Source organism: Choristoneura fumiferana, chromosome 7, assembly GCF_025370935.1.
Source record: "Choristoneura fumiferana chromosome 7, NRCan_CFum_1, whole genome shotgun sequence".
Lineage (NCBI taxonomy): Eukaryota > Metazoa > Arthropoda > Insecta > Lepidoptera > Tortricidae > Choristoneura > Choristoneura fumiferana.
The window spans coordinates 899,949-923,755 of record NC_133478.1 but is presented as its reverse complement, the minus strand read 5'-3'; the positions used below and the strand labels follow the sequence as shown (position 1 = coordinate 923,755).

General features: G+C 38.3%; 1 protein-coding gene across 1 annotated transcript in view; it reads right to left on the bottom strand.

The window, feature by feature from the left end:
* Positions 1–6,206: 6,206 nt before the first annotated feature.
* LOC141429344 (uncharacterized) overlaps positions 6,207–23,807 on the bottom strand; it is a 43,750-nt gene continuing 26,149 nt past the window's right edge. The window contains exons 3-5 of the mRNA XM_074089629.1: positions 9,698–9,823; positions 7,347–7,859; positions 6,207–6,847 (exon numbers count right to left, since the gene is read on the bottom strand). Coding sequence (XP_073945730.1) covers positions 6,335–6,847; positions 7,347–7,859; positions 9,698–9,823 — 1,152 coding nt within the window. The 3' untranslated portion in view covers positions 6,207–6,334. The remainder of the gene's footprint in view (positions 6,848–7,346; positions 7,860–9,697; positions 9,824–23,807) is intronic.

Sequence of the window (23,807 nt, the reverse complement as noted above, 5' to 3'; positions counted from 1 at the left end):
AGATTTAATCGCGTGCAACAGGTTAGTAGCTATAAAAGTCTCAGTCCAAAAAACTCAAGTGGCGACCGCGAACCGGAAGGCGAGGCGTTGGCAGGCCTCCTACCAGGTGGACTGACGACATCGTGAGAGTTACGGGTAACAGATGCAAATGGCGAGTAAAGTTGTCCTTCATTGTGGCGTTCTAAGGGGGAGGCCTTTGTTCAGCAGTGGACGTCTTCAAGCTAATGATGATGATGATGATGATGATGATCTTTGTACGGCAACTCACACGATATTTGTCACACGATCTAAACGAGGCTTTATCCTCTATCTAACTTTAGCGCATAAGAACATTGTATCTTCCAAGATCAGGGTCACTTTAGATTTGAGTTAAACCCCTTCCTATTATACCCCCATATAGCGGGGTTATAATGGCCACATTGTCCCCATTGTCGGTTTAGGTCCTATTTACCATGACAATGACACTGGACCCGGCCTCCCCATTTATATTTTAATCACTATCTTGAATTTATATGTTATTTCAACTCACTGTAGACTAATATTTGGGTTTAGCTATTATACTTTATGTTTTCCCTTCTATTTACCTGCCCACAAACGGGAATTATCACGCTAAACACACGAGTAATATTTACCTCTACGTTTCGACCACATTATAGTGGCCTTGGTCATGATTAGACTCAAATCAATATATCAGTGTCTACTCGTGACCACGACCACTGTAATGTGGTCGAAACGTCGAGGTAAACATTACTCGTGTGTGTTTTAACCCCCGACGCAAAAAGAGGGGTGTTATAAGTTTGACCGCTATGTGTGTCTGTGTGTCTGTCTGTGGCATCATGCCAGCCGAAAGACGTCCACTGCTGGACATAGGCCTCCCCCAAGGCTCTCCACTCAGACCGGTCTTGTGCTTTTCGCATCCACCGCGATCCAGCAATCTTAACCAGTTCGTCGCTCCATCTTGTTGGAGGGCATCGCTTGCTTAGCTGCAATAACGACCTATTATAAAATATTTAGAACCTTTTAAAACAGATACAAAATTCAAACCTATTGTCAAGAAGACATTCATATAGTTAGGCGTATTATAAAAATAATGAATTATCTACTGACATCAAATAGCGAATAGGCACTGTGATGTCTAATGTAGTAAGTACCTGTATACACATTACATTTATATATATATATATTTATATATGTATAAGTAGTTGAGTTTCGTGTCAGATTCTTCTCAACAGAGGTTTTTCCGAATCAGTGGTCAATGTTTTGACATCATAAGTGCTTGTTAAATACCTAAATTGAATAAAAATATTTTGACTTTGACTTTTAAGCGTAGGTAATAATATTTTTATACTACAACTGACAAATATACGACTTAGGGACACGTAAATCTTTAATTATTGTGTCACGTACTAATGATTCGCCAATTCTGTCCTATTTTAAACGGCCGAGAACCGAACGCCTAGAGCCGACTAGTTGGTTAAACTTACATTAAGTTTTGTTGCTCTTCTTAGGATATAGGCGTTTCTACATGCTTGTGCAGTTTCAAACCATCGCCATAGACTTAAGTCTATGATTATTAATAACTAATTAGTTATTTGATAATTATATGTTAATATTATATTTGATTGACAAAAGGAGTAATACGTGTCCAATAATAATAATAATGTGTGTGTGTGTGTTAAATAACTTGCAAGATTTGACTACAGACAGACAGACAACGGGACAGGTGAAACTAAATAAAAGCTTGTAAAATTGGCAGCCAAATACGATCTCAAAGATTAGGTATGCATTTGAGTTTATTACGAACACGGCTCCAGCGCTTAGTCTGTGGTAACAAGGTCGTAAAGCAACGCTAAAGCGCTATTACGCGTGAAGACCGTAGCTAGCAACACTTTAGGCCTAATGAACTTGGTTTTACGACCACTAGAGCGCCTTAAGCGCACTGCAGCACCTTTACAGCTGAGTTACAGCTTTTGATAGTTATACCCTCGTGCGGCCCAGCCCAATGTGCAATAGAATGTACACAATAAGTTCAAGGGAATTAGGAATCTATGAAAATGTAACAAAGTAAAAATTATTTTGTTTTTCTATTGTTTTACACCATGGTAGTTTTACGGCAGTTTGACTTTATTCTCGAAACAATTAGATTCTAATTGCTTTGTTAATTTTTTTAAAAATATTTATATGGTGGGCTTCAGGTGGCTAAAGGCCGGTTCGAGGGTTACAGCAGCAATGGGAATACAGTTTTATTTGTTTGCTCGTAAATTGGTTGATTATAATTTCTTACAGCCGTTTATATGGTTAAAAAATTAAGGGGCTGTTTCACCATCCATTGATTAGTGTTAAGTGACGGTTAAATGTGATGCCGTCTCCGTCTATTCGAACAAAACAAATAGAGACGGCATCACATTTAACCGTCAGTTAACACTAATCAATGGATGGTGAAACAGCCCCGAAGTCACCAGTACGCTCGCCGCTGATCGCATTGTTATATGAAAAAGTAGTTTAATAATAACAAACAGTGTGTAATTTTACAAACAACACACTGAAACAAAATAAAACTTTGCGGCTACAATTGGAGCAGCTATTTTGATGCTTATACTTACCTGAGACACTAGTGCCCTAACTCTTACCGTTTAAAAGATAATCAAGTTATTGAAGATAATTAATAAGTAAAACATCGTGAAGGTCCTTAATTTCTGATTTTTTTAAAACTCCATAGCTAATCCGTGTTTAATTCACACATATTTAGCAAAAGAAAGTTAAATATGTGTTTTTTTTATGCCTCTCTTATGTGTCACATCAATGTCACTTGACAAGATTGTTTATTTTACAATCTAAAAATTAACGATGAATGCAATTATATGCAAGAAAAAAATATATAAAAAAAATATATATTTTTTCAATTTCGCGAAAAAGTTAAAGTCAAAGTCAAAGTAACTTTATTTGTAAACATAGGTGGTTACATATACACAAGGTGTTATAGCGTAATTATTGGTATCACTATATTTCGCCCACAGGCATACAAATAATTTGCAAGTTTAAATGTACGTAATGCAAAAATTATAAAATTAAAATCTTCAAAAATAAATAAATTACGAAATAATTAGTTATCAGGTAGTTCATATCAATGAACCGAGTCGTCTGCTGAAGTTAACGCGTATCAAAAAAAACACAGTGTATAAGTAAGTAACACCTATTAAATCATCATCATCATCATATCAGCCGTAGGACGTCCACTGTTGAAGATGCTCCACCATAGACTCCAGTTACTTCGATTAGAAACCGCCTTCATTACCTAACCGTGAACTTGCGTCTATAACCAGGTCATCCGACCATCTCGTTGGTAAACGTCTTACGCTGCGCTTGCCGATCCGTGGTCTCCATTCTCCTACTTTTCGGCCCCCAACGGCCATCTGTTCGACATGCTATGGGCAGGTCATAGCCCATTGCCACTTCAACAAACTAATTCGCTTGGCTATGTCCATGACATTCCCTCATTTCTGATTTGATCCCAGAGAAACCTCGAGCATAACCTCTCTATAGCTCGTTGAGCAACTCTGAGCCAACATTAGAATAAAGATATTGTATTGTATTTGATTTATCTGTGTGTAAGTCTGTTTGTTTGTTACGTCATCACGTCTAAACCATTGAACCTATTTAGATGAGATTCGGTATACTTACAGATAGTTTGATAAACAACTTCTAGTAGATTTAAATTTGTAGGTTTACTCATAAATTACACGCTTTCCAGTATACAAGAACGCTTCGCAACTTCTCAGAGCACTTCCCCGAATTGTCATTAACTTGAAACAACACTGTCCCTCTTGTATGCTGCTCATTAATACAAAACATCCCACAATAAGTCACAACACCTGGCGTTAGTAAAACACTCCATTGCCTGAATAAACGATGTGAGCTCACGTGCTCGGGCAATAAAATCTCACCTCATCATAAATGTACGAGAATTCTGCTAGTTCTATTGCTCTTATATTAAACGGCACCCCCAATACAACCTTAATACAGCTTAACACAGTTCTTTTCACTTCATTCTGTAGCCACGTGCTGTCTACCGGCTACTTAAGAAGCTGCTTAAGAAAATTGAAGCTTACGACCGGGGTGGTAGGGTTAGTTTTATTTGACGCAGAATGTTCCGCGATTTCAAATCTCTGGCGCCTTTATTAGTGTTACAAGGGAGCACTTACAATAATACTTGGGTTTCAAATGGGTAGATACCTATAAGGTAATGTTGATACCTTTACAATGTTGTCTAATTCCAAAACCATTTCGAGGAATAGGTTTATAAAAACATTTTTCTTTTCTCATGCTCTTAAAATGTTACTTTAGTCTCGGCATATCGGGACTAAAGCTCCTTTTTATTCTCTAGGGATTAAAGTATTTTTTTTAATTTACTTTGGAAACCCCTAAACAGACAACACGGCCAGGATTTTCAGGCGTGGAAATAACCTCAAAATGACAACAGTACAAAAATATTAAAATAAAACACGATTTAATTTCGTGAAACTTAATTCATCATCATCCCAGCCTATATACGTCCCACTGCTGGGCACAGGCCTCCTCTCAGAACAAGAGGGCTTGGGCCATAGTTCCCACGCGGGCCCAGTGCGGATTGGGAACTTCACACGCACCATTGAATTGCTTCGCAGGTTTGTGCAGGTTTCCTCACGATGTTTTCCTTCACCGCAAAGCTCGTGGTAAATTTCAAATGTAATTCCGCACATGAATTTCGAAAAACTCAGCGGTGCGAGCCGGGGTTTGAACCCACGACCCTCTGTTTGAGAGGCGATAGGTCAAACCACTAGGCCACCACGGCTTCCTTGAAACTTAATTAATGATTACAAATATGAATTTATTCAATTATCATATCATATCATAGTCCAATTAGTTTCATAATAGTTTTCAATTTTGAAACTGTTGGCTAAATATGCAAGCTTTTAAAGCGTCACTTCATAAACAATAAAAGAAAAGAAAAAACTGGCCAACAATTTTTTTTGGTATTTCAATTTTGAACAGATGGCTTATCCATTAGTCGAGCGTACCTTTTTAAAAACGCTGCCAAAAAATGGACAACTAAAAAGTAAAAAATAATTATGCACTACCTAGGTTGCCCGCGACTTCATCTGCGAAGAATTCGTTTATCACTATCCCGCGGGGACTATGCGGATTTCCCGCAAAATTAGCCTTAGTTAATTTAGCATAGTACCTACCTAGTAATATTTTTTTATATCTAAGCGTAGTCGGTGTAGGGGGACCGCTAAGGTTAACAGGAAACTTAAGAACATATTATATTGTATTTTTAAAGTAATTAAGGTTAATACTTTAAAAATACAAAATACAAAGTGCCTAGTAGTGGGACGAATATAGGTTGGGATGGGGTTCGTTAATTTGTGGTTACCTTGTATGTCACTCGTTCCGGGTTCGGGCAGGTCCATTTGCATGTGTAGCTGGCATACATGTCCTTATCACGGGCGCACAGCCGAGCGAATTGTCCCGTTTACCATTCAGGGACGTAATACAACCTTCGTCAACTTGTTGGCAAATACGTGATATAGTATTTCTTGGAATTTCACAAGATTCCAAATAAATACTGAGGTGTTGGCTTTTGATATGAATGGCTAACCGACATTCATAGATGCCTGCAAAGTACGCAACTCTCGGTGCGCGAGTCTGAGTGGCACTAGGTTGTTAACTAAAACTCAGTTCCTGCTCAATTACTGGCACTTGAGGTATCCCATCTTAGGCCTCTAGGTTGGCAACGCATCTGCAATACCCCTGGTGTTACAGATGTTTACGGGCGGTGGTGATCTCTTACCATCAGGAGACCCACTTGCTCGTTTTCTAACCAGTCAAATAAAAAAAAATTGTTTTGTACTTCAACGTCATTGTGCTCATCGTATACTGATACCTACAATGATGAATGGATCTCCATTAAATTTCTCAAGTGTTCTCAAACAGTTTAAGCCAACAATCCATACTAATATTATAAATGCGAAAGTGTGTTTTTATGTTTGTCTGTCTTTCACGTCAAAACGGAGCGACGAATCGACGTGATTTTTGGCATTGAGATAGTGACATAGGGTACTTTTTATCCTGGAAAAATGTACAGTTCCTGAGGGAACAGCGCGCGATACCGAATTACACGCGGGCGAAGCCACGGGCAAAAGTTAGTAGGGAACATAAAAACAACATTATTGCTAATAATACATTTATTAAACTTAACTTTAAAGAATATGGCATCACAGAGAAAAATACTATTCAGCACCTTAATTTTCTTACCAATAAGCTTACCCTAATCACCTTTAAATTTGCCTAAACCTCATTGTTGTTGGTACTGTCCGAAGATAGACTGTGCAAACTTGCCGAAGTACTGAACTGGGAGAAAGGAAGCCTGGTGCCCTGGTGCCTCCTGACCTTGATATTGCTGGTATAACTGAGGCTGGACCGGTCCTTGCCTGAAGTAAAGTCTCTGATTTGGCTTGACTGGGACTGCAATGAGATTTGCTTCAGGTTTGGAGATGATTTGGCGCTGAGGCGCTGGCTGGTACTGAGGCACTTGGTATTGAGGAGCTTGGTACACTTGAGGTTGTTGGGCTTGATGATACTGCTGCTGTTGTTGTTGATATTGTTGCGGTTGTTGATATTGTGGTGGCTGTTGATACTGTTGTTGTGGTTGTTGATGTTGTTGTGGTTGCTGATGTTGTTGTGACTGTTGATACTGTTGTTGTGTTTGATGTTGCTGTTGACGCTGAGGCTGGGCGAACGATGGTGCTGGCAGGCCCTGCGAGAAGCTTGCGTAGCTGACTGCTCCTTGAGGTTGTGCGCTATAGCTCTGAAAAATGACAAAATGATACTATTAACTCCTGTGTTGACTTTTACACATTAGAGCATAAAGACACAGAAAACAAAACTATAGATTTGATTGATTTGATGAGTGAAGGGACTAGTCGACCGACACGTGAATAGAAATAAAAAAGAAGGGGTAACACTGATGATCTCCATGTATTAATTATTTAATGAGAACACTAATAGCTTTTTTAAATTGAGATTTTCACCAACTCCAAATGTGATAAACGCCTCGTTAATTAGTAAAGGTTGACAATCCGCTCCGAATACATTCAGTCTCCACGCAGACGTACACTAATCGAACTTATAAAGTTTAATCAAAATCGTTACGCAGCGATGATCAAATAAAAACATGCAATTCAAAAACTTCCTCCTTGTTTTGAGTCGATAAAAAACGAATACTGCCACAAATGGCTCAAGATATTTAATGATTAGAACAAACAAGTAATCAGGAAGAAGCATTTGATCGTTGTCTCATTTATTACCTGTTGTGGTTGGACACTTTTCTGAAGCTCCTTGACTGCTTCTGGTTGTCCGGTCTTCAATTCCCTCTGAGCCGGTCTTTCGTGGGTCTGCTCCTCATTGCTTTCTTCCTGTGAAGCGTAGGTTATTCCCGGCTGAAGCCTGACCAGTTGGATCAAAGGCTGCTGATTATACGCTGGTTGATTCTGTGAGGCCTGGTATATCTGAGGAGCCTGGTTGTATTGGATTGGTTGTTGGTAAACTTGAGGCTGGTATACGGGAAGCTGTTGTATTATTTGCTGAGGTTGCTGCTGATATACAAGAGGTTGAGGCTGTACCAGTAACTGCTGAGGATACGGTTGGTAGTTGACTGTCAAGCGAGCGATTGCTTGCTTGGGGTTGGCCAATTTTGGATTGTATTCTTGAGGTGTGTATTGAATCGCATTTTGTCGTGGCTGGTACGCAATCTTGTGTTCTGAGTAAGCCAGTTGTGAAGGTATCGGTGCTGATACTTCGTACGTAGTTGGTGACGACAGCTGGAAAGTAATTTAAAATTTACGTAAGTGTGTATTGCTTTAAGTGGTAGGAATACTTGATAAGGACATTATACTTAGTGTGAATGTCTCAGTATCAGAAATGTTTCTCGCTTAACATATCACTCAGGCTTGTACTACTTTGTAATAATCTTACACAATCTGAAACCGCGACATTGTGGTCGCTTTGTTTGCATTAGAAATGTCTATAGACGAAATACGTAAATAAGTAACCTAGTTTTACTTGCTACAGGTAGGCTAGTTTTTGTTTTAATATTACCACAAGATCAGGATACTAACTAACATGTTCAACCCCAAAATTACAACAGCTAAGTCTAGGAGACTCGAACAGAGTATGTTAATGGAATAAATTAAAACCACAAATAAAAAATAATATAAAAAAGAGAAACCCCGGATATCAAATCGACACACCTAAAATCTAGAAAAAAGCTGCAGCTAGATATCAGCCATAGGATGTCCACTGTTGGACATAGGCCTCTCCCATAGACTTGCAGAAGCTTTGGTTGGATGCGGCTTGCATCCATCGTGAATCTGCGGCTTTAACCAGGTCACCCGTCTATTTTGTTGGTGGATGTCCTACGCTGCGCTTGCCGGTCCGCGGTCTCCATTCGAGAAATTTTCGACCCCAAAGATCATTTGTTCTCCGTGCTATATGGCGGGCCCATTGCCACTTCAACGATAGCTCATTGTCTATTTTTTTTTGTCAAGTCATCCGTTCACTAGAACTCCATAGAATGATACCTTGCACTTTTTACCTAATCCATAACAATAAAAGAGTAATGTGACTGATAGGCTGACTGATAGAAAACGCACAGCCTTTACCACTAAAGTGAAACCTTAAATTTAAAAAATATATAAGCCACTAGGAATAAATTTTAGGCCAGCCATGTTTTTATTCTTTCCCAGGAGCAACGTTGCAAGTAAAATATACGGTAAAAGGAAAAGAAGTTATTGAATGCTCGCGCGCGTTGTATGTTGCGTGTATTTTATGAGAGCGTCGCCTGGCATGCGCGTCCTGCCGCCATTTATAATTCATGGCGAAGGAATTTATCACTCCGATGGGATCTATTAATGTAAATAAAGCAGCCACTAATACCCTTGATCTCCATCTTTAATGGACCGAACGGGTTCCGTTGAAATATAGTAATATGTCTGAGTTACGACTTCGGGAACCGCAGCAATACAATGCTAAGTATAAATGATGAGCTTAGATGCTGTCTTTATTATGGAAATGTGCGAGCTAACTTGTTGAGAAATTGATGAATGAGCTATGTTTTCGGAATGAAACCTCTTCTTTACAGTCTTTAAATACAAATCACAATATTACGCATGGTATTTAAAAAAAGTCCTTATGGACTAGCCAATGTCCAACCCAAACCCTTGCGTCTAATGAATTGAAATTTTGCATAATTGTTTCTCAATAATCTAGTTAAGGATTAAGCACAGATTTTGCAAAATCCCATAGGATAGAAAATCTGCAACGGGAGAAGAGCCGCAGCCATAAGCTTTTGGTTTATAATTACAGAGTTTCTACTGCTGACAGGCAATGTGTAGAAACATCCTAACCTGTCAGACTATCGTGGTGATGTGAGTATTGAATTACAACAATTTGAAATTCTACTTGCACTTCCTAAGTTATTCATAAGATCATAAGTGGCGAGTACGCAGATACGTATCGAATGACCCTCCACAAGATGGTAAAGGTCACAAGTGTTTGTTGGATGCGGACAGCAAAAGACCGGTCCTTATAGCATTCTTTGAGAGAGGCCTATGTTCAGCAGTGGACGTCTTTCAGCTGATGTTAGTGGAGTTCTGCTCACCCTAGGCTGGTAGATGGGTACTGGTGAGAAGAGGTGGCTGGCAATGGCCGCCGTGAACGGAGGACCCTGGCCCGTCAGCACGTCGGATATCTTCGCCACTTGCGGCTCGACGCGGGAGTACACTTGCTGCAACAAAAACAACGTAAGATTATAAATAATGATGCATGCCCGAAACTTCAATTAAATTTGATGCGAGATCAGAGTGGTTGTCACTTTTCTTAGGTCCTTATGTCGCTTTTCTCTGTATCCTATTTATTTTACCTACTCGTAGATGAAACAGTTTACGGTGAAGGAAAACATCGTGAGGAAACCTGCACACAAACCTGCGAAGCAATTCAACGGTGTGTGTGAAGTTCCCAATCCGCATTGGGCCTGCGTGGGAACTACTGCCCAAGCCCTCTCATTACGAGAGGAGGCCTGTGCCCTGCAGTGGGACGTATATAGGCTGGGATGATGATGAGATGAAACAGTAAGAGTGGTTGCGTGTAAGACTCCATTAGACAAATAGCAAAATTCGAATTTCGTATCTTGCATCCCGCTGACGCATATATTAGCTTATGATGGTCTGTAAGATATTTATCGTATTGGCCATGTTACCCGAAATAGATGAACTTATTATTATTTAATACGAAAGTGTGAGGGATGGTACGACACGAACTTCAAATTACGTAGTAGCTCCCAGAATTGAATTTGATCGGAAACCACAAAAATACGGTCCGGGGTAGTCGTGGAACTATTTGTATGGTAGCTTGTACACTAGATCCGATTTCCGGCATTCGATTTTGGATGGTTTCGATTTCGGAACCGCTCTATAGGATGTAAGCAACAAAGAGCCGATGGAGTAAAGACGAGACGACGTTGTGTAATAACCAAAACCTGCTTTCAAATAAAAAAAAACACATTCAAATCGGTCCACCCGTTTAAGAGCTACGGTGTCACAGACATACACACAGACACGCATAGCGATCAATCTTATACACCCCTCTTTTTGCGAGGGGCGTTAAAAATGATTCAAATGGCCCTCTACCCGTTCTCTATTGTGTAAAAAGATTTTGTAGAACTTAAATACAAAACTTTTTTTATGTATAGGCTTGCGTTTAACCACAATTACACCTAATGGTTAACGAAAATGTACACTAAGATTGAACACCTTGTCTAATTAATGCCCACTCACCCAAGATTTGAAGATAACCAAAATGTAGCGGCCAGTGCCCTTAGTGTAAGTTTTCGGTTACAAAATACGTCTCGATCGTGTTCGCGTTAAAATCTCAACAGCGCCAAACACGAACAGCGCCTCTAGCCGAACATTTGCGATGTTCGTGTTTCCATACAAATTAAGATTTTAACGCGAACGCGATCGAGACGTATTTTGTAACCGAAAACTTACACTAGGGGTACAGGGAACTAAGATTTATTGCTTTACTCTAATGTAATCAAACTATCCCTTTTTATCTAGTCAAGCAGCAAGCGAATGAATATTTGGGAACTACTTCAAATAACTTTTTGGTCGATTTAAGCGACTCGATAGGTAACTTTGGACAGTAAGGTGACACGGGTACCCTTGACGCGTGTAACTCTTATTTACTTAAATAAATAACAGTTTGGGGTAGATATAATAAAGTTTTTTTTTTGGTGTAAGTATCGAATGATTCACACGTAATAGTAAATTGGCTGTGACAGACAAACATAGATAATGATGATTATACGAGTAGAGCGGGTTCTGCTTTCCATTTAATATACTTATGAGTTTAAATTAATTGAAATTTATTAAGAAAATACAAAATATCCATAGGACTAAAAATACTATTAAATTAAAATAACTAAAACTAAAACTTTAATTAAAAAAAAGAGAGTTGGTATTATAATTTTTGCAGGTGGAAGGACCTTGTGCAAGGTCCGCCCGGATTACTATCACCATCTTGCTCGCTAATCCTGCCGTGAAGCAGCAGTGCTTGCACTGTTGTGTTTCGGCGTGGAGAGTAAGACAGCCGGTGAAACTACTGGCACGTGATTAGCCTCTAGGTTGGCAACGCCTCTGGTACTGGTACTCTGGTACCTCTGGTGTTGCTGATGTTAATGGACGGTGGTGATCTCTTACCATCACGAGACCCACTTGCTCGTTTGCCATCCAGTCGAATAAAAAATAATGAACTAGGTACTTTATGTTTTTACTTTCAAAGCTTATTCAAATACGCATAAGACGTTCTCCAAAAATACCCTTTTCAAAAAAAAGAAAACTTCCAGTAACGCTTGGTCACCCACCTGGGCGAGGCTTAGGCTCCGCATCCACCAGAGTGTGTCGCGATGAATGTGTTTTTCATGAACCAATAGAAACCCTTCATTTACCTCGCCTCGCTCCGCTCAGCTGTTTCCACCAGAGATGTGCTCAGCGAGGATAAGTAAATGAAACGTTTCTATTGGTTCATGAAAAGCACATTCATCGCAAACTATCTTTGCACATCTTTGGTGGAAACACAGCCTTAGTACCTAAATACTAAAACCTTAAAAATGGGGAAACATTTTCCTGGTCAAATTCTCAAAATCCTAATAATTCACGAGTTTCGTACCTTCTATCCTTCTACAAATAGAGAATTATAACCACAACCCTGTCGTTCGTTGCGCGAATATGATAATGAAATTACATCCCCAAAATTTCAATACACCGCAAACTCCCCAAGATATCAAGCAATTTATCTTATATTCATAAACCCCATAATCCACGACTCCATGAATGGATAGCATAAATATCTAGTTTATTATCTGAAACCGGAAATATGGTTCCGCCGCAGCAGAATTAAGGATCGATCACACTGGTTCTCAAAATACGCTGACGTATCGTCGACGTCAAGACGGCATGCGTCAGCATCACACTTTCATGTCCACACTTACGTTCAAAAAACACTGACGCAGCGTAAACGCAGTGACGTGACAATTTATGACGAGTTAAAGTCAGTCAAAATATCTTTACTAAATTTAGGCTTACGAATGTCAAAAACAAATCTACCACCGGAAAAACCTCTGTTGAGAATAATCCGGTAAGAAACGCAACGGGGTAAATACAGGGTAGCTCATTTAGATCGGTCAGTATAAGAAAGTCTGAAATTATAAGACATACGAAGATCTGTTCTTAGGAACAATGTCATCGATTTTAGTAACAAGAAAAAAAACATTCATACATTTTAAAAAAGCATTGTACTGAGTTTGTCATTTTGAAAAATAAAACTTACATTGTTTCTATTTGGATTTAATAACGTAATTTTTATTTTTCTAAACGTCCCGGTTCAATTCCCGGAATGAGTGCAGGTTTTTTTAATGTATTATTGTTACAAAAATCGATGACATGTTTCCTAAGAACAGATCTTCTTATGTCTTGTAGTTTCAGACTTTCCCATACTGACCGATCTAAATGAGCCACCCTGTATATTTTTTAACAGATTAACAATGATATTTAGTGACACGCATGTATTTAACAGGAGATACGAGGTGATTTGGGTCATTTTTCAAGCGTTTCAACCATGTTTCAACCGTCTCAATTTTCTGTAAAAATGCCGAATATCGTGATACAGTTTTTAATTATCTGGTAGAATTACAGGAACTCTTACAAATAACCGAAAACGAAATCAAATCGAAAACGAATTCGTGAAAAATGTGACCAGAATGAGGCGGTTGTAAAGCTCTAATAATAATCACCCATATTTGGGTTATTATTTCGAGAGGTTCAATAGTGTTCAGACTCAAATTTTCAGTTATAAAATTAGAAATATATCGTTTATTGTTTTTAAGTTGCTTAGGATATTATCACTGAAACTTGCGGTAAATACATTTTATTCTATTTTATCTTTTTTTCCACAATAACTTAAATTTTCTGCACAAAAGTCAGTTACGTGGTCAGGTTCGGATTATCCCTGATTACTTTGTAGTATTGTAAAAAATACAAGGTATACAAAAACTTGCTGTGTAAAACATGGATTGAATGTTCATAATATGATATACCATGCATGCAAACATAAAAAAAAATAGGACATTGATAAGACTATTTTTTCTACATTTCCCGTTGTTCCAAAATACACCATCATTTTCGTGGCCACACTTATTAAGTATATTTTAAACAAAAAAAAAGAGGTCAAACCTCCTGTAAATCCTTTTTTAACTATAAGCAACTTTGAAAATAAGACTGCGTCAATATAACGTATAATGTTTATCGCAAGTCATAATTATTTATCTATAATTAATGTAATAAAGGTTCAGTTAGATTTGCGTCAAAGATCGAGCGTCATTTTCGTTACGGTTGCGACTTGGTAAGTATTGGGTAAATAAATATAATGTTTTACTGGTGTTGTGTCATTTGCAGTTAAGTTATTCAATATTGATTTCATTTGCTTCAAATCAATAGGATATTTACTGCAGAGCCGCGAAAGTAAGAGCTTTTCAATTTCGTGGTCATCATTTTCGTGGTCCTATGGGCCACGAAACTGATTAAAGACCACGAAAAAGATGATTTTCCCTACAAGTAGAAAAAATACAGAACACTTTTTATAGAATTTTCTGCTTTTTACAGTGTAATCGTTTATGCCGTTATTGATTTAATTGATTTAAACGAAGAATGGTTGACCGTCAACAACATTTGCTCCAGGTGTGGTTATAGGAATTATGACCAGTGCGTCGCCAATTTTGTTAACTGGCGAGAGGTTCAAGAATTATTTTGCCCTGAATGTACGTGTGAAATGTATATATCTAAATATTAAAAGAAAACTTCGTCATTTAGAGGAGCATTTTGTTGTAACATAATTTCGTTCTGGTTTACCGTAGACCTGCACGGGGGGGAAGGTATTGAAAACTGTTTTGGTTTGTGAGTTGAAGTTATTAATCTTACTTTAATTAAGTAATTTCTAGATAGTATTTAAAAGGTTACAAAAATGACAATTTGAAGTCGTCATTTTCGTGGTCAAGTTTTAATTTTTTTTTTATATAGATATCGATTGTCTATTTCTGTTGATACCTGATTAATTAAATAATGCTTATTCGTTTTCTCATTATGATCGGATTTTCATTCAAATAGTACAATTATAAGATTTTAAAATAAACAAAATGTTCTTTTTCGTGGTCTCGATGCTCATTTTCGTTACCGTTAAAATTGGATTTTTGCTTTTTTTAACCAAAATAAACTTTATCGATCTCTTATAATATAAAGCATCTTATCGGTACATATCCTTATGTTCAAAATAAAACAGACCACATCAAAATGTGTGTTTTTATTTCTGTAACATTTATCTTACACCTCAAATAATTACCTATTTATGGTCCATGGGTGGTTTTAGATTTTAGAGCAGCAGTGTGGGGTAGGTGCAGCAGCACATGACGCGCGCATCATTCATTCATTCATAAAAAAACATGACGCTTCGGGCACGTCACGCTTTTACATTGCGTCAGCGTATTTGAGCGGCGGTTAGTTTGAACTTTGACATAATTTAAGGCAAGATTAACTACTGGATACATAAACAAAAAACCGGCCAAGAGCGTATCGGACACGCTCAAAATAGGGTTCTGTAGCCATAACGAAAAAATTAAGTCATATTTTTCTAAGGATTTCGTATTTTATACGGAATCTTCCAAGTTTAGGTATATTTTATACCTTATTATTGAATTGCAAAAATTGGTACCTGTTTAGTTGATTACCCATCGCGTTTAAGCTGATGATGGTATTTTATCCATTTTAGCGAGCATTCTCCGTCACTGGAGTGACCCCAGAACTGTCTCATTTGAAATATCTCCCGCAAAAAAGCTTCCGTGTGCTGGTGGCCAAAATAGCTATGAATCATAAATTAAGTGCTCAATTTGGGTCAACGCTGAGGCGCAATTTTCGGCAAAATTTAAAGGCGGACTGGCGTTAAGAGCTGACGAGCCACTGGGCCCAAATGCGCTATTAAAGCAAGATTATTTCTTAAGAAAATGTTTATGTTCATTTTATAGCGCTAAAGGATTAGATAAATATAGACTGGGAAGGAATTAACTACATTGTCGTTTTTATTTGGGATTCAAAATTTATGCTTTCGCCTTTGTTTTGCTTAGCAAGCTTTGTTTTTGAGACAGGATTTTTTTTCTAAACTATTACTATCATCCCAGCTTATATACGCCCCACTGCTGGGCACAGGCCTCCTCTCAGAATGAGAGGGCTTGGGCCGTAGTTCCCACACGGGCCCAGTGCAGATTTGGAACTTTACAGCCATTGATTTGCTTCGCAGGTTTGTGCAGGTGCTTCTTATGGCCTCACAAGCAGATCCTGGGTTCAAACCTAGGCTCGCACGTTCATGTGCGAAATTATATTCGAAATTTACCACAAGCTAAACCTGCCAAGCAATTAAATGGTGTGTGTAAAGTTAGACGTATACAGGGTGGCTCATTTAGATCGGTCTGTATGGGAAAGTCTGAAACTATAAGACATACGAAGCAGTGGCGTAGCTACCGGCTAGACGGGGCAGTGCCCCGGGGCCCTCAAGCTCAGGGGGCCCCTCGGACTCCCAAACTATAAATGACAAATCTGAAATAAAGCCTGAACCTGTGTTCCTATTTAGCAATCGGTGGAACCCTGTCGCAGGGAGCCTCTGTCGTCGTTATCAAGTTTTTTTTGATAAGTGCGGAAAATGCTGAATGTGACAGGATTCTACCTAAATAGGAACATGTCAGGCTTTGCGTCGAATTCGGAACACGGTGAATACGGAACAAACGATTTTAAATACCTAGTTTAGTTTGGGCCATACTTTATTTGTTGCCCCAGGGCCTATGGTTACCCAGCTACGCCACTGATACGAAGATTTGTTCTTAGGAACCATGTCATCGATTTTAGTAACAAGAAAAACTGCATCCATAGATTAAAAAAAACTTGTACTCAGCACGGGAATCGAACCCAGATGTTTGGAAAAATAAAAATTACGCTATTAAAGAATATGAAATACATTATGTCTGGTTCGTATGTATGTCTTATAGTTACAGACTTTCCCTTACTGACCGATCTAAATGAGCCACTTAGTTCTAGGATGATAATGATGATGGTGATGGTAATTCGTTAAATAACTAAACGAGCCAATCACAAACAAGATTTGAACGTCAAAGGGACCTCACCACAGCGCCATCTAGCGCTATTTCGCCAAGAAACCTTCATTAACATCTCATTAAAATAGCTTGAGTGTAGCCAAACCTATCCTCACAATATTTACAATAATCCCATCCCGGCTGATTGCTCCGTCCCGAGCGTCCAGAGATAAGGCGATTAAAGTCCCCACGGGAATTATTCCCGGGAACTATTTTCTTGGTCCAGTTAAGAGATGAAAGGCTAGGGTGTTGTTTCTAGCTTCTGGCACCCGAGAAAGACTTGAGCTTAATAAGGGACACGTTTGTCAGTAAAAATAACTCGGCGTTTTAGTTATTTCAGAAGGATGTTTTTATTTGAAGTTGTTTGTTTGTTTGTTTATACTCTTTATTGTACAAAAAGAAAAAACAAAGTTGTTTTTGTTAGGTCTGGCTAACTTCCTGAGTCCTAACTTTTTTAGCAGATGCATAGATGTAGTACTTAAGATTTAGACGTTGGTAACCAGCTTTGTTGTTTTGGATAGGTACTCCTGCCTACCAAAGGTACTTTTTTAGGAATATCTTTTTGAAACTTTCAAATTATATTGCTTATAGCTTAAGATGCTCAGCGAAAATAGAGGAAAAAATCTCCGGCTTTTCCTACTAGTTTTTCACTCTGTACTTTACAAAGGCCATCAGTGTCCAATTATAATTATTTCTTATGCCCTTCCCGAAAGGAAGGATGTAGGCACGAGGATCAAATTCCATATTTAATGAACAATTTAAGCTATCTGAATTACATTTGGCCGTTGTTTTTTTTAGTGTTTATTTGTTCTTTATAAAGTACACGAGGATTCAGGAGGCTAACCTTATTATTTATTCGTAGATTTTAAATGCTTACTAGCTTTTGCCCGCGACTCCGTCCGCGCCGGAACTATGTATTTTTCGGGGATAAAAGCTATCCTATGTCCTTCTCCTGGATTAAAACAGCTGTATACCGAATTTTATGTAAATAGATTCATTGGTTTAGAGTGGGTTTAGACGTGATGAGGTAACAAACATACAAACAAACAAGCATACTTACAAACTTTGGCATTTATCATATTAGTGGGATTATTTTCTTTTTGTATATTCTTTTAAATGTTATAATAAAATATTGAAAACTGACGATATACCTACAACATCAGTAAATAGGTAAATTAAGGTTAGATATATCATAAATAAAAATCCCTAAATAACTTTTCTAATGCCTTTTTTGTGTTTTTAGGGTTCCGGTGGCAAAATGGCAAAAACGGAACCCTTATAGTTTCGCCATGTCTGTCTGTCCGTCCGTCCGCGGCTTTGCTCAGGGACTATCAATGCTAGAAAGCAGTAATTTTGCACGGATATAAATTATGTAAGCTATGCCGACAAAATGGTACAATAAAAAATTTTTTTAGGGTACCTCCCATAGACGTAAAGTGGGGGTGATTTTTTTGTCTCATCCAACCCTATAGTATGGGGTATCGTTGGATAGGTCAATTTTTCGATTCAGTGATTGGTTTGCGAAATATTCAACTTTAAAGTGCAAATTTTCACTAAAATCGAACGTCCCCCTCCCCCTCTAAAATCTAAACCGGTGGGTGGAAAAATTTGAAAAAATTCAGGATGGTAGTAAGTATATCAAACGTTCAAGCAAAACTATAACGGCTGAGTTTGCTTGAGAATTATTAGTAGTTTAAGAGTAAATAGCAGCCTAAGGTATAAAATATACCTAAACTTGGAAGATTCCGTATAAAATACGATATCCTATAGAAAAACATTACTTAACTTTTTCGTAATGGCTTCGGACCCTATTTTGGGTGTGTCCGACACGCTCTTGGCCGGTTTTGGCAAATAAATAAATATGTGAAATAAGGCTATTAATGAACTAAAAGAATTTCTTTGCTCAAAAATATCAGTGAACTAAAAGAAATTCTAGACCTCCGCAAAGTAACGCCTGATTCAATAAATTATATGGCTATTAAAAATCATGTCTTCTTTACACAATGTTACGAGTATACCCTACATTATGCTAGAGCTACACGAGCACATAGTACCAATAAAAAAGTAATAAAAGACCTCAACTTTTAGGGACAGCGACCGTCCATTATGCAGCGTTTATATCCGGAACTGTTTCAGAAACTAGAACGAGATGAGAACTTTAATGTTTTTCATGGGAACAATATCAAGATAACGTAAGTAAATGTATTTTTGGTGTATCCAATGGTACCGTTGCTTATGAAGAAACACTCTCAAATAAATATTTCTTTTTTTTAACTTGTGCAAGGTCCGCCCGGATTGCTACCACCATCTTGCTCGCTAATCCTGCCGTGAAGCAGCAGTGCTTGCACTGTTGTGTTTCGGCGTGGAGAGCAAGACAGCCGGTGAAATTACTGGCACTTGAGGTATCCCATCTTAGGCCTCTAGGTTGGCAACGCATCTGCAATCCCCCTGGTGTTGCAGGTGTCTATGGGCGGTGGTGATCTCTTACCAGCAGGAGACCCACTTGCTCGTTTGCCATCCAGTCGAATAAAAAAAAAACTAGCCTGCAATAGTGTCCCACTGCTGGGCAAATGCCTCGTCTCTTGATCTCCGCACAATGTCAGGCCAATCCCTTGCATACGCGTCCAAATCATCCCGTCATCTCCTTTTCGGTCTAAATATTTCTTACCTTTTCTAATTTTTAAACAGCTAATTAGAACATGAAACTACCGTGAGACTTACCCATATTAAATATATTGACCCGGATAACTCACGTCTTAAATCGAGTTTAGCTCGCCATGTTTCGAGCTAATCCGTAGCCCTTCGTCTTCGGAACAGTGCGCGTGTTGCAGCAGCCGCTGAGTCGCGTTGCTCCGAAGACGAAGGGCTATAGCCCGAAACATGACGAGCTAAACTCGATTTAAGACGTGAGTTATCCGGGTCAATATATTTAATATGAGCTAATTAGAGATTACAAACCAGAAGGGGATCAGATGTTTAATTCAAGAAGAAACAAAATATGAAACCCAACTTAATAGGTACAATTAATTTTGTATTTACTTTGGGTATTCTTTTCCTCTCCCGACGGTTATTTGTTCTTAGCGCGATGTGCCCGCTCATTGCCATAATTTGCAACTTGCATATTCTTAGAGCTATATCAGTAACTTTTGTTCTTCGGCGAATTTCCATATTCCGGATTCTATTACGCAAAGAAACTCCGATCAGCTCTCTCCATAGCTCGTTGCGAGACTCAGTCTCATCTCGGCTTCATTATATCTAGTTAAAATTAAGTTGTTATCAAAAGTTCTGCAATACCTCATTGAATGAGCGTAACGGAACACCGTGAACCATAATGCAGCGCGACGGCCGTGATGAATGCCCGAAGAGGTGCGAACAGAAACCGCAAATTGCTAATTTTAACTCGAACTCACTGAATCCGCAGCAATTTGAGCAAATCTGGAAGCTTATTTCTTAGTAAATTGAGTCCGTGCACTCCGAGGAGTTATGATTGTTATCGGCAAAATTACGCGGAGTAACGAGTGCTGGAGCTTGAGCAAAATTGGAGTATTTTATCACGAAAACTAGGTAGCGTGGGTGGAATACTAAAGCATAATTTGGTGAGGCACAGATTAGAATAGGTTACTATGTAACAGGTTCGTTACTCGTGTTTGCCGGTAGCTGTATAAATACAGCAGCATGCATGCATATGCTGTATGTATGCATGTAAACCTAAGCCGTGGTGGCCTAGTGGTTTGACCTGTGGCCTCTCAAGCAGAGGATCGTTGGTTCAAACCCCGGCTCGCACCTCTGAGTTTTTCGAAATTCATGTGCGAGATTACATTTGAAATTTACCACGAGCATTACGGTGAAGGAAAATATCGGGAGGAAACTTACGCAAACCTGCGGAGCAATTCAATGATGTGTGTGAAGTTCCCAATTTGCAGTGGCCCCGCGTGGGAACTACGGCCGTTTAGAGATGAGGCTTGTGTTCAGCAGTGGGACGTATATAGGCTGGGATAATGCTGATGGATACGCTGGGTACTCGAAAATACAAACTGAGACATGGATGCACAGAAAGACCAGAAAAAGAGACCAGCACTGGGAATCGAACCCAGGTCCTCAGCATTCCGTGCTGCGTGATATCACCCCTACACCACTGCTGGACAATGATAATGATAATGATAATGATAATGATTAATTTATTTGACAGGAATCTAGACAAGATTTTTTCCTATGCATACATATCTCAGGTTGCTTATTTCTACTTTGCTACTTAAGCTGCTGCTTTGGTGCTGGTCTCTTTTTCTGGTTTTCTGTGCATCCATGTCTCAGTTTGTATTTTCGATATGGTTTCACGGGATACCCGTAAAAGTAACAAATTTGGAGTTGAAATAAAAAATACAAAAAGACTCCAAAAAACCAATCATACGCTGGGTACTGTTATATATATATATACCTATGATAAGACAATGTATGAAGTCTTTTCGCTATTGTAACATGAAACACATGTCAATGACCTTAATGCTTATTACTGCGTTTCCATATATGTGACATTCGAGCCCGAACGTTTCGACATAGAATTAATTACGAACGACGACAGTCTAATTTTAGCCTTGTGGCGGACAAATTATCCCAATTATAAATCTCTTTGAATAAATCTACACCTGTCTTTAAAAAGTTGTTTTAATAGAAGAGATTCCAAAGACCCACCCCGTAACAGTACCCTCTTAACCAAATCAGGCACAATTTGCCCTACGAAGTTTTATGTACTCCTTTTAAACGAAAACTAGTTTACTTCCAGCATCATAAAAGGAACCTACGCCCACATGCAAACACCCGTCCGGCGACCGTTTCAAGAACCGTAAAATAAAATTTTATGACGCCCGAATCAAATCCGAATCCTTAAAATTGAATGTCGGGGCTGTTCTGAAGCATTAATTTATGCGGAGGGCCGATAAAGGCAGAGGGCCCTCGTAGGTCCACAATAAGGCCCGATTGTCCTCGGCTGTAAAGATTTAGGGATGTAGCTGGGACATACTCATTCGCGCTGTATGTAAATAAAATAATAACAATAATTTATTTTCAGATGATAAATAGAATTTGGGTAATCAATGAGATGAATTAAGTGGAATGAATAATTTTGGGTAAAGTTTCAATAAAAGTTTGTTCCGATGAGATAATAACAATATTATATCTAACGTTTTAAACTTTCGTGATTCTCACTCATAGTCAAAATACCATATACGGGACTAATCACGCTATTTTTACAGCTGCTAGGCAGACTTGACACCCCACACTTCAACTGTAACATTGCCGAAACGTCGAGGTAAATATTACTTGTGTAAAAAAGCGTGATAAGTCCCGTATATGGTATTTTGACTAATATTATATCTATAGTAAAAAGCCCACTTCTCGCTCATCATCCCAGCCTATATACGTCCCACTGCTGGGCACAGGCCTCCTCTCAGAACAAGAGGGCTTGGGCCATAGTTCCCACGCGGGCACTTCTCGCTATTCCACTAATATTATAATTGCGAAATTTTGTAACTATATTTGTTTGTTAGTTACCTCTTCACGTCTAAACTGCTGAACCGATTTAGATGAAATTCGGCATACAACTAAGAGTCCTGCGGGACACCGGATATTTTTTATCCCGGAAAATTGCATAGTTTCCGCGGGATAGCGATAAACGAATTCTGCGCGGACGAAGTCGCGGGCAACAGTTACAAAATAATGGTACAGTCAAGGGCAAAGATACCGACACGGCCAAAGTTGCAAAAATATGTATACACGGCCTTATGTTAAGTGCATAAAGTCGTGTATACATATTTTTGCAACTTTGGCTGTGGCGATATCTTGGCCCTTGACTGAACAGTTATTCTACAACATACCGGCCTTATTCAAGCATTCAGAATTGATATCGGGCTTGACGGCAATGATCATCAGTATGCTGGTTGGCGGTGGCCAGAAAGAACCCTGCCCATCATTATTAGTATTTTATATTTTTTAATTTCATTCATCATCATTATTTTTAATTCTTAATTTAGATACAGTTTTGAACTTGAACAAACAAACAACTCACATGAATTCTCATAGTTTATCTTAAATCTTCATATATCAAAACGACGATTGAAACACAAATAATTTAACTAAACTAAGTATCCATTTACTAACGCTTTTACTATTAAACGCTACTTTTATTCAAATTTCCAACCTAAATATGGACGTAGTTTTGCAAAAATGATCCAGACCTGAACAAAACCTATTTTTTTGATTTTTTGATTTTGGAACTAGTTTCAGTAACATCAAAAGCGAAATTAAAGAATAACATGACATGGAACATTTTTGCTAAACTAGTCCATATGAGGCCTATTATATAGGCTTTTCTATATTAATACTCAGCGGCAAGCCATATTTAGACGCCTATGTATTCCCATATTCATACTCAACAAGCCATGTTTAAGAGTTGAAACACCTCACTTTACTGCTAGTCGGGGAGTGGTACTTCCTATCCTACAGCGATTTGTTCGCGGTGCTTATACGGCTTTGGCCGAAGGATTCAAATTGGATCTATAAAAAATAGTACTAAACTTATAATAATTTAGTTAAAATATAAAGTATACGTATACAGTGTGTTACCGGGAGTCAGGTTTTTTTAAGGGAGGTTAGAGTAACGTATTTCTGTAACTTAATCATGACATTAATTTTATTAATAATCTAAAATTCAGAATTTGTTAACTTTCTAACAAAATTATAATTGCCAGCAAAGTAAATTGATAAATGACAGCCGACAGGTACTTTGATTATTAATTGACAAAACCCCTAGTCATTTACTTTGCTGTACTTACATTGCTGGTAATTATAATTTTGTTAGAAAGTTAACAAAGTCTGAATTTTAATTTTTAAATTAATGTCATGGTTAAGGCGCTGTACGTAGTGAAAACTACAATTTTAGAAAATATTTAAAATGTACTTACACAATACTTACAACTGCAATTTTTTTATATGTATATTTTCAGTCTATTAGCTAGTTTTTGACTTC